We start from the raw sequence: 12,267 nt of genomic DNA on the forward strand, positions 1-12,267 counted from the left end.
CGTTGGGTTGCAGGGGTGTGCATCCCCAATGACTTCATGATCGCCCTGGAATCTTTCAAACTGTGCAGCTTGAAGTCAGTCTGCTCCAAAAAAAGCCCTGCACCCTTGAAGGGAAGGTGCTGCAGGGTTTGCTGCACTTCCGGGGGTAGCCCAGATGCCTAGAGCCATGATATTCCTGAGGAGAGGGTACTGGCAGCTGAATCTGTCGAGTCCGGGGACGCCTGCAGAGAGGTCCGTGTAAACGCCTTCCCTTCCTGGACAATAGCAGAGAATTCCATTCTGGAGTCCATCGGGATCATGTCTTTGAACTTCAACATGGTGGTCCATGAACTGAAGTTGTACCTACTGAGTGGCTATCCTCAGTTGTAGACTGCCCGTGGCATTGACCTTTCTGCCGAAGAAGTCCATCCTTTTCACCCCCTTGGATTTGAGGGCTGGCCCTTGCTTCCCTTCACACTCCTTATCATTGACTACTGACACAACAAGCGAGCATGGCTGTGCATGTGAGAATAAATACTCATATCCCTTGGAAGGGATGAAATATTTACGCTCTACACCTCTAGCAGTCGGCGGGATTGAGGCCGGGGTCTACCACAGAGTTTTTATATTGTTCTGCACCATCTTGATTAGGGAACAGCCACGCGTGATGGACCTTCAGGAGCAAGAATGTACACCATGGGGTCCTCAGTCTTGACAACCTCCTCCACTTGCAACCCCACGTTGTGGGCGATTCGCCTGAGGAGGTCTTGGTGCACCCTGTGATCTATTGGAGGTGGCCTCGAAGTTGATGCCCCTGCTACAGTCCCTGCTCTTCCTAGCTGTGGTCTTAAGGGCCAAACAGAAGGAACATTTCTGGGACATGTGGAACTCCCCCAGGCAACAGACACACTTGGGAGTGCCCAGTGCTTACTGGTATGGCCTCCAAGCAAGACAGGCAGCATCGGAAGCCTGGTGAACCAGGCATGCCCCACCAAAAGAAGACAAGTCTCCCCCGAGGGAAAGGGGGAAAAACCATCCGCAATCATCTCACCAAAACTAACTATGGTAAACACTAAGTACAACTATCTGTGCAAAACAAAGAGAAGGCCAATTACGCTCTAGGTGGACATGCTAGGTGTTCCATAAGGCTGAGGCAGTAGAGAAGGAACTGAGGGTGGTTTGCGTGTGCATCCTTCTGTAGCCTTAGTGTCTGCCACCAGGAGGCATAGGGTGCATGCACAGGCCAAACAGACACCGCTGACTAGAAATCTCTGATTATGGGCTCGGGAGGCGCATGTGCGCCTGACGTGGAGCACCCATAGGGAAACTATTCTAAGAAGGATAAATTAATCTACTGGATTAACTTAACTTTCACACTTACATGTAACAATATCCCTTCTCTCCCAAAGTGTAGTCAATTTTAGGATTTCAAAACCAAAAACCACATACTTACCCTCCACCTCCAAGTTCTAGAGAGCTGATATCTCCATTGATAAAGTAAGTGTTTTCTCCAGACCACTTAAACACCTAGAAATGCAAGACCCAAATTTGATTATTGGGAATATAATAAACTAAAAAAAGTAGGCTGGGGAATTATTCTGGGTAATTTAATGTGTGTGTCAAGGAGGGAAAAAAAAAATAAAGCAGCATGGTTCATATCTAAAAAAGGCACCAAATTGCTTTAAATTTGACATGTGTCCAATCAATACACCTTTCCATTTCATAGACTTCTTTAATATCTTCAGTATTTAAAAATAATCAATCTATTTACATTTTAAGGGTGTCTCACAGTTGCCTCATTCTTTAGTTTCTTGTCACTATGGCCTAAACACTATGTGAAATCGTAAACTGCTTCTGTAGTTGCCACCTCTCTGGTTTTATGAGTGTTCCATGGTTTATTCATTACATCTTCCCACACAATCAACCTAGAACCCTCTTCTTACTCTCATGGAAGAGACTGATCCAGCTCCTCCAGCCACTTTTGCTGAAAGTATTGCAGTTTGGTAGCACTGAATGAAGAGTTTAGTGATTAACTGCATTCACAAGAAGTTTGTCTCACATCTTAAAACTGATGCTTTCTGAGGAGTCAATTTTTTTCTTCTCTCTCTGACTAAGAGAAGTTGGTCCAATAAAAGATATTACTCCTCCCACCTTGTCTCTCTAATATCCTGGAACCAACATGGCTGCCTCAACACTGCAAAAGGTTCTCATGATAAACATGCTGTATCAGTAATGTTTTGTCAAGCATGTTTCACAAGTGGAGCTCCCCTTAGCCTTGGGTCCCCTCCCCCAACAAGTTACCTTGAAGTTTGGACTAAACGTGTAGAGGAAAGTTTCGCCTGTGCCGTAATAGTGGTCACTAAATCTGAAAGGATGTGTTGCATATGCTCCAAATATCTGTCAAAACAAAAATGGTTGTGTTATACTTGAAGACGATTTGCAAAATTCAAAAGGAGAAAGGCCTTTCAAATATAGTTTCTGACAAATAACTGCACTGATGTTTTAGGTAATAAAGGCTAATTAGTAAAATTCGGGGGGGGTGGGGAGAAGCGGGAAGAGGGGGAAATGTTGATCTGGTGTCTGGGTTGTCCACACCCCTTTTTAGTTTTAAAAGCCACATGGCTCCAGATATGGGGATTCTAGAAGCTACTGGAGAACTTCACACCAGTCCCAAGGATGCTCTCTGCTATTTTATAGCAGATTGATAACTGAATTCTGCTAGTGACTGGGATGGATGCTTCGAGAACACTATTACAATTGCAAAGCATGCTCCATAGAAATTTTGAATTGCTGTAGAGATTTTACCTCTTTTAGTACTAATATTTTCCTGGGTTTGAATTTAAGGATAAATATGCTAATTTAACAGTACTAAGCATAGTATAACATACATCTTGTCTTATTTTGACTCATACTATTCCATATAATTGAATTTGGCTGAAAACTGCTGCTTTAATAACAAGCATATGCAACTCTTAAAATTTTATGGAATACCCATGTGAAGATTGCACTGCAAATGATAAAGATTGTAAATAGATTAAACATAACTATCATAAGGTCTTCTTTAATGGGGTCACTCCAATCAAGGAGACCCCAAAATAAGTGCACTATACTCAGGTCCTAACCTGGTTGTCCATATCTTTGATGACAAGGAGGACTGGACTGTCAAGAGACGCTGATTTCCTGTACAGAGTTTTCAGGCTGGTTCCATGCTCCAATGTGCTATATGCAAGCCGCCATGGATATCCCTGCACTCTTGCTGGCAGACAGCGGGCAAGCTGGGAGTCAAAGAAAAGAATGGTGTAGACATTTAATTATATAGGATTTCTCTCTCTCCATCTCAAGTCAACAGCCAGTAGAGCACTGCAAGAAGCTGTGCCTGACACCTAGACACTACAGAGATGGGTATTTACAGTGCACTCAAAATAAAGAGCTGAAGCATTGTGGTTAGAAATTTAAATTTGCGATAGTGTGCCAATATAATTTCTAATGTAACGGTTCCAGTGTCAGCAGGGAAGAAAATGAGAATGTGGGGAAGGAAGTAACCCAAAACTCCATTACGAATTATACCTGTTCTATGTGCATATTCTCTAGGAGCGCGCTGTGGTGCTTTAGGACAGGTAAAGAGTCATCGTCATCTTCCTCATAATAACTGCAAATGCTCTTTCGACGTTTTGCCTCTTCTACAGTGATAATCTGAGACAAGGGGACACAAGTATTATAAATTTGAGTCAACTTCTGGGTTTTCATTAACCTTACACCTGAAAGAGTGAATTAGACTAATGGAGTTAAGTTAGTACCAGGCCCAGAACTTGTACACTGTGAAACAGCCCCAGAAAGCTAGTATATCATAGGCAGGACCACCCCAACGTAAGGGGATACCCCAGGGACAATGTTACATAGTGAATAAAGAAGTGTTGTTGACCCTGTTCCACAATACCAAAATCAGGGGTCACCTGATGAAATTAAATAGGCAGAAGATTTAATACAAACAAGAGGAAGTACTTTTTCATACCCCACAATTAATCTGTGGAACTCATTGCCATGGGATTTTGTGAATGCCAAAAGTATAACTGAGTTAAAAAAAAAAAGGAACTGGATAAATTCATGGAGGATAGGTCCACCAATGGAAATTAACCAAGATGGTCAGGGATGCAACCTCTTGCTTGGGGTAACCCTACACTCTGCCATAAACTGAAAGATGGGGTAGATCACTCCAAAATTGCCCTGATCTGTACACTCTCCCTGAAGCTCTGGTACAGTCACTGTCAAAAGACAAGATACTGCTTCAGACCAATAGTCCATCTAACCCAGTATGGCAGCTCATATATTCTTATTCTATGGGTAGCACAGGAAGCATGGACATGTCTTCCTTATGGACTGACAATCCCTTGTTGCTGTATTATCCCCTTGAGGCCATTAGCTGGTGGAGTAACTAAGCTATGTTGGGGAACTAGCCTGGTACATACTTAGTCCAACATCAAAGGAGTGCAAAGGCCACTTCCTCCTGAGAGGCACAATGTGCATCTGGGCCACGGGGCTTGGGATGTTCTCTTAAATATGAAGGACACAGAAGCTTCTTCATTTTCCTTCCTGCAGTTAGTCAAGCGCAATGAACTCTTCTCAGATGCTAATGCATAACACTAGTTTATATAAAGCTTTAAGTTTCACTTCCCATTATTCAAGTATCAGAGGGGTAGTGGTGTTAGTCTGGATCTGTAACAAGCGACAAAAAGTTCTGTGCCACCTTATAGACTAACAAGACGTATTGGAGCATGAGCTTTTGTGGGTGAATATGCATGTGTCTGACAAAGTGGGTGTTCACCCACGAAAGCTTATGCTCCAATACGTCTGTTAGTTTATAAGGTGCCAAAGGACTTTTTGTCATTTTTTACTTCCCATTTTTGCTAAACTAACAGCAGCCCTTTCTTGCTCATTTACCAATAAATAAACATTTATTTATATAAACTGAAATAAAACACCACACCAAAGAACCAAAAAGAAAGTTACATTTGAGCAAAACCTGGAAGAAAAGCACGTGCTCTGAAAGCTGCATCATATAGGCAAGCTCTCAATGAAACTATGTGCTCAGTCAAGTATTTAGTCCCAAATTCTTTCTAGTGTAAGTTCTTTCTTGTCTATAAAATAGTCATTTTGGGAAACTGATGCTTATTTCAACAAATTTTAAGAATTTATTCCAAGGTCAAAGGTCTCATGGTATGATTTTTTAAAATACATTTTCAGTTGAAAAACTATCCAATAATTCTTTGGAAGTGTGGAGAGGGATGGGTTACTGATAGTTTTTAAATCTGAGTGTGCTACAACTTTAAAAACAACATTGATCCATATAAAGACTCATTAGTCAGATCTGGATTCAAATGTTCTTCCTATAGTTAGAAGGAAAATACCATGCCCCCAGAACTCCACTAAGGGGATTCATTAAACAGCAATCCAGACATGTGTTAATGAAATGTTGTGTGTCTGTCTGTCTGGAAAGAAAGGCACTGCATATTATATTATTATTATGGATAGAATAACAGTGTAAGCAGCAGTGCACTGCATGCAAGGGCAGCAGCAACATTACTGTTGGCTCAGCCTCAATTTCCCCTCAAGGCATCCCTATAATCCTGAAGCCCTGTGCTGCCTCTCTATTAGCCCTGCTCTATATTCATGGGATAGAAGGTCATTGCCTGTTCCAATGGGGCTATAACTTTAGTGAGAACTGACTGCAGAGTCTGTGGCTTCAAATTTATCCCTCTCTATACAAACCTATTAGCCTACAATTCCCACTCTGATGACCTGGAATAATGGCCCTAATCTTTGTGCTGAGTGCTCTACAGCCAACTCATAGGTGCAGCCTGAGGCTATCTTTACAGAGCTATGCAAAGCCATTCCCCTCCAGCATCAATTTCCCCCCACAAAAGCTGTTGTAATTTGCAGAAGCTGCCAAGAATTTCCAAGAAGCCCTCTCCTCCTACTTTAGCCACAGGTAGAAGCTGCTGGGACAGCTATCTGCCACTAGAAGATTCCCCCTATACTGGGGCAATTTTCCTCATGGCCAGCTTTGTACCAGTGTTACTCAAAGTGGCTGCATTGCAGTGTGGCATCTAGTCCAATATGTTTAAAGCTGTTCAAGGCAGTGGTTCTCAACTAGGGGTATGTGTATCCCTGACGTTATGCAAGGGTCTTTAGGGGGTACATCAACTCATCAGGATATTTGCCTAGTTTTACAGTAGGCTACATTAAAAGCACTAGCGAAGGCAGTACAGTAGAACCTCAAAAGATATAAACACCAGTTACAGACTTACCGGTCAACCGCACACCACGTGGAACCGGAAGTAATCAATCAGGCAGCAGCAGAGACCAAAAAACAAAAAAAAACCACACCACACCAGCAAATACTGTACCGCCTCAGGACTTCAGCCTTGGCTGCAGCCAAAGGGGAGTTGGGGGGCAGGGTCAGGGCTTTTGCCCCACAGGAGCACGAGGGCTCAGGGCTGCAGTCTGGTGGCTCTGTTCCCAGCTTCTGCCCCATGGGGGAGTGTGCCAGGGCTCAGGGCTTTAGCTACAGGGGGAAGCACCTGTTTCAGCCCCAGCACTCCCCCCTCCTGTAGCTAAAGCCCCGAGCCCTGGTGCCCCCTTGTGGGGCAGCAGCTTGGATGGGAGCTACGAGGCTGAAGCCCCAAGCCCCAGCCCCCAGAGAGGCTGAAACTGGGAGTGGAGCCGCAGGGCTTAAGCCCCGAGCCCCAGCGCTCCTCCCAGATCTAAAGCCCTGAGCCCTGGTGCTCCCATGGGGCAGAAGCCCTGAGGGCCCCTCCCCCCCAAGCCCTGACCTCCTCCCACCCCGCAGCTGCAGCCCCAACTCCCTCGTGGCTGAAGTCCGTAACATTCGGTTGAGCGTTACAGAACATTTCAGATATATGAACAACCTCCATTCACGAGGTGTTCGTAACTCTGAGGTTCTACTGTACAAACTAAAATTTCATACAGACAATGACTTGTTAATACTGCTCTGTATACACTGTACACTGAAATGTAAGTACAATATTTATATTCCAATTAAGGCTGTCAAGCAATTTAAAAAAAATAATCACGGTTAATCGCACTGTTAAACAGTAATAGAATACCATTTACTTAAATATTTTGAATGCTTTCTACATTTTCAAATATATTGATTTCATTTACAACATTGAGCACTGTACACTTTGTATTCTATTTATATTTACAAATATTTGCACTGTAAAAAACCAAAGAAATAGTATTTTTCAATTCACCTAATACAAGTACTGTAGTGCAATCTCTTTATAATGAAAGTTAATTCTACATTTCTAAGTTCATGTACAAAAAATAACTGCATTCAAAAATAAAACAAATGTAAAACGTTAGCGCCTACAATTCCACTCAGTCCTTCTTCTTGTTCAGCCAATCGCTCAGACAAACAAGTTTGTTTACATTTATGGGAAGTAATGCTGTCTGCTTCTTGTTTACGATGTCACTTGAAAGTGAGAACAGGTGTTCACATGGCATTGTTGTAGCTGGTGTCGCAAGATATTTTCGTGGCAGATGTGCTAAAGATTCATACGTCCTTTCATGCTTCCACCACCATTCCAGAGGATATGCATCCACGCTGACAGGTTCTGCTCAACAATGATCCAAAGCAGTGAGGACCAATGCATGTTCATTTTCATCATCTGAGTCAGATGCCACCAGCAGAAGGTCGATTTTTTTGTGTGTGTGTTCAGGTTCTGCAGTTTCCACATCCGAGTGTTGCTCTTTTAAGACTCCTAGCAGCATGCTCCACAACTCCTCTCTCTCAGATTTTGGAAGGCACTTCAGATTATTAAATCTTGGATTGAGTGCTGTAGCTATCCTGAGAAATCTCACATTGGTACCTTCTTTGCGTTTTGTCAAATATGCTGTGAAAGTGTTCTAAAAATGAACATGTGCTGCTATAACTGCTATAACATGAAATATATGGCAGAATGTGGGTAAAACAGAGCAGGGGACATATAATTCTCCCCACCCACTAGGAGTTCAGTCACAAATTTAATTAACACATTTTTTTTAAATAAGCATCATCAGCATGTCCTCTGGAATAGTGGCCGAAGCATGAAGGGGCATATCAATATTTAGCATATCTGGCACGTAAATACCTTGCAACGCTGGCTACAAAAGTACCATGTGAATCCCCGTTCTCACTTTCAGGTGTCATTGTAAATAAGATGCAATAAGCAGTATCTCCCGTAAATGTAAACAACTTGTTTGTCTTAGCAATTGGCTGAAAAAGAAGGAGGACTTGTAGGCTCTGAAGTTTTACATTGTTTTGTTTTTTAATGCAGTTATGTAACAAAATAATAATTAAAAAAAATCTACATTTGTAAGTTACACTTTCACTATAAAGAAATTGTACTACAGTACTTGTATGAGGTCAATTGAAAAATACTATTTCTTTTGTTTGCCATTTTTACAGTGCAAATATTTGTAATAAAAAATAATATAAAAAGTGAGCACTGTACACTTTGTATTCTGTGTTGTAATAGAAATCAATATATTTGAAAATGTAGAAAAATATCCAAAAATATTTAAATAAATTTCAGTTGGTATTCTCGTTTAACAATGCGATTAATCACAATTAATTTTTTAATCACAGTTGTTTATTTTTTTTAGTTAATGGAGTGAGTTAACTGCGATTAATCTTAACCCTAATTCCAATTGATTTATAATTATATGGTCAAACTGAGAATGGAAGCAATTTATCAGTAATAGTATACTGGGACATTTTTGTATTTTTATGTCTGATTTTGTAAGCAAGTAGTTTTTAAGTGAGGTGAAACTTGGGGGTGTGGAAGACAAATCAGACTCCTGAAAGGGATACAGTAGTCTGAAAAGGTTGAGAGCAACTGGTTTAAGGGATGTGAATTTTCTGCTGTTTCCTTTCTTCTCATTAACTGTGGTCTCCCTGGAACCAGTACTTTTTTACATTTTTATTTTTGAATATTTTATGAGTGACTCCTCTCCCCCTCACTGTAATCAAAACAACCCTCCACTAAGCTTTCATAATGCCTCCAGGTTTCTCAAAGCTTTCATAATGCCTCCACGTTTCAAAAAGAAAGAACTCATACCAAGTCTACCGGCCAAATATGTTTGTAGTGATGTATAACTGAATTTGCAGAGGCAAGCAGCGGCAGATATGTTTCTTCTTAACAAGTCCATCATCAATTCCTATCAGTCAGGAATAAAAGTCAAGCCTCTCTTACCACCCAAAAAAGAGACAGAAATCCAGTTCTTAAGAAGTTAAAACAGAAAGGCAATCAATAACTCTCCAAAAGTTCACCTATTTGCATCACACCAGATTAATTAAATATCTCAATGCTGTAGTCCAGGGGTCGGCAACCTCTCAGAAGTGCTGTGCCGAGTCTTCATTTATTCACTTAATTTAAGGTTTTGCGTGCCAGTAATAACGTTTTTAGAAGGTCTCTTTCTATAAGGCTATAATATATAACTAAACTATTGTTAAGTATCAGAGGGGTAGCCGTGTTAGTCTGGATCTGTAAAAGCAGCAAAGAGTCTCGTGGCACCTTATAGACTAACAGATGTATTGGAGCATGAGCTTTCATTGGTGAATACCCACTTTGTCGGATGCATCTATTGTTGTATGTAAAGTAAATAAGTTTTTTTAAATGTTTAAGAAGCTTCATTTAAAATTAAATTAAAATGCAGAGCCCCCTGGACCGGTGGCCAGGACCCGGGCAGTGTGAATGCCACTGAAAATCAGCTTAAGTGCCACCTTCGGCACCTGTGCCATAGGTTGCTATCCCTGCTGTAGTCAGACCAAAACAGCAATGAAGAGGTCTGCATTACCAACCATTTACAGGTCAGTTCAGGTAGCATAAACATTAAAAACCACACAGAGATCTGAACTGCAAAAAGGTTTTTAAGTACTGCCATTTTTAGGAACAAAGAAGCAAGCCCCAGCATGCAGAAATACCAAGTTAAAATATATTTTAGTTTATTGGTACAGAGATAGAACACAGGACCACACCAATGTATGCAGTCCAACATACCTGCACAAAAGGCTCCTGGTCAGGTCTGACAGAGTAAACAATCTGAATATCCAAAGGTATTTTTCGCACTCTCATTGTTATAGAATTTATTTTCACTATATCAAACTTCTCTTCTGTACTGCCAAAGCTGTTTCCTACACACTAGACAAGGCAGCTACTGCTTCTGCCACGCTGTGATAATATTGCTTATACACTTCCCTGGTACAGTCTTACTTTCTGTTTCCCCAACATGAAGTATAAGTTTCACAAAGGATTATGACCAAATTAGGACTTCACTCAAAGCCATTTTCTGGTAGATCCACCTTCATGTGTAAAAGCTGTAAGGGTTTGTTTTTTTTTCTTTGAACCTTTGGAACCATTCCCAGCTATTTCCTTATTACCACCAGCACATATTTAAAATAGAACAATGAGAGTTCAGCATGATAGGAGCAGCGGTTTGTCTCCTGTGCCTTGTGGTAGGCGTTCTGCAGCTCCTTCACTTTGATCCTGCACTGCAGAGTGTCCCGATCATGGCCCCTTTCTGTCATGCATTGTGAAATCTGTCCGTAGGTATCATAATTCCTATGGGTAGAGCACAGCTGGGACTGGACAGCCTCCTCTTCCCAAATGCTGATGAGGTCCAGCAGCTCGGAATTGCTCTAAGCGGGGGATTGCCTGGTGCGTGGAGCAGGCATGGTCACCTGGAAAGATGTGCTGAGACCACTGCACGCGTCACGGAGCAAACAGGAAGGGGACTTTCAAAATTCCCCAAGGAATATAAGGGCTAGGGCTCATGGTTGGTCACCTGAAGGCAGGGCAGTAGAGTTCAAACCGATGACCAGAGGCAAGAACAGACTGTAATTGACCAGTGTCTCTACACTGGCACCGCAGTGCTGTAGCCCTGGCACAGAAAGCTCTACGCCTCTCACTGAGGTATTTTTTTTTACAGCACTGCAACTGTGCAATTTTTACACACTAAGTGGCTTGGCATAGTGTACGCACCTCGGGGTTACAGCACAGAAAACTGCTTTACTGCACAGAAACTTGCCAGTGTAGAGAAGGCCTAAGTTATTCCATCATCTTTTCTTCCTCTCTTCAGCTTCCCTCAACCCCTCTCTCTCTGTCCTTGGGTTTATTATCCCTCCCCATCAAATCTACTTACACATCGTGTGCTTGAACTAACAACTGCACAGTGAAACTTACCATATATACTTGTTCATAAGCCGAATATTTTTGGTAAAAAAAATGACACATCAAAGAATGGGGGTCAGCTTATAAACGGGTCTACACCAACATCCGAGGATTTTAAACTCTATGGAATCATTGAATTGAATATCTAATGCAGGGATCGGCAACCTTTGGCACACAGCCCACCAGGGTAAGCACCCTGGCAGGCAGGGCCGGTTTGTTTACACCTGCCGCGTCCACAAGTTTCTCCAATCGTGGCTCCCACTGGCTGTGGTTCGCAGCTCCAGGCCAATTGAGGCAGTGGGAAGCGGCAGCCAGGACATCCCTCAGCCCGCGCTGCTTCTCGCCGCCCCGATTGGCCTGAAGCGGCGAACCGCGGCCACAGGTTGCTGAGGGGCTCCATGCCTGCAGACGCTTCAGGGAAACAAAACGTCCTGACCTGCTAGGGGCTTACCCTGATGGGCTGGGAGCCAAAGTTTTCCAACCCCTGAAATATAGGGTCAGCTTATGAAAGGGTCATACAGTTTTTGCTATTTTTACCTAACCATCTTGAGGGGTCGGCTTATAAATAAACGGGCTAATGAACGAGTACAGTAAGAATGATTCATATCCACTGACTGTACACTCAGCCCTGTACAAGGCAGGGAATAAAGTCATAAATTTCCCTTTGCAGAACTGAAATCTGTTTCTTTATACAGCATTTAAGCTACAGACTGTAAAGTGGAAGTTATCAACAATTACAGACGGGCGACAGTTTTCCAATATAAGCCCTACTTTCCATCCCTTTCTCTAACTTTTGAGCAGAGCAACTCATTTGTTTGCAGATAGGAATGCTTAAAATAGGAGAGCTGTAGAATTTTTCTAGAGATGTTTGAAATTTTACTATTTAAATTCTTAAATACTAGATCAATTTTTTTTAAATTAAAATTAAAAACTTGATGTTGGAAGACTAGCAGTTCTAAGTGCTACATTAGGTAATAGGTAATAATTGGAGATATACCAATCTCCTAGAACTGGAAGGGACCTCGAAAGGTCATCGAGTCCAGTCCCCTGCCTTCAC

At 42.1% G+C, this 12,267-nt stretch overlaps 1 protein-coding gene across 6 annotated transcripts in view; it reads right to left on the minus strand.

Moving 5' to 3' along the window:
- Nucleotides 1–12,267, minus strand: part of NCOA7 (nuclear receptor coactivator 7) — a 144,799-nt gene that overhangs the window by 3,625 nt on the left and 128,907 nt on the right. For 5 of the 6 annotated variants that reach the window (XM_039529709.1, XM_039529711.1, XM_039529708.1 and 2 more), the window contains 4 exons: nucleotides 3,547–3,672; nucleotides 3,102–3,254; nucleotides 2,281–2,376; nucleotides 1,433–1,506 (listed from right to left, as the gene is read on the minus strand). In XM_039529709.1, the coding sequence (XP_039385643.1) occupies nucleotides 1,433–1,506; nucleotides 2,281–2,376; nucleotides 3,102–3,254; nucleotides 3,547–3,672 (449 nt within the window). Of the gene's footprint in view, nucleotides 1–1,432; nucleotides 1,507–2,280; nucleotides 2,377–3,101; nucleotides 3,255–3,546; nucleotides 3,673–10,040; nucleotides 10,211–12,267 lie in introns of those variants that run through there. The other variant, XM_039529712.1, reaches the window with a different exon arrangement.

This window comes from Mauremys reevesii, linkage group 3 (assembly GCF_016161935.1).
Source record: "Mauremys reevesii isolate NIE-2019 linkage group 3, ASM1616193v1, whole genome shotgun sequence".
Classification (NCBI taxonomy): domain Eukaryota; kingdom Metazoa; phylum Chordata; order Testudines; family Geoemydidae; genus Mauremys; species Mauremys reevesii.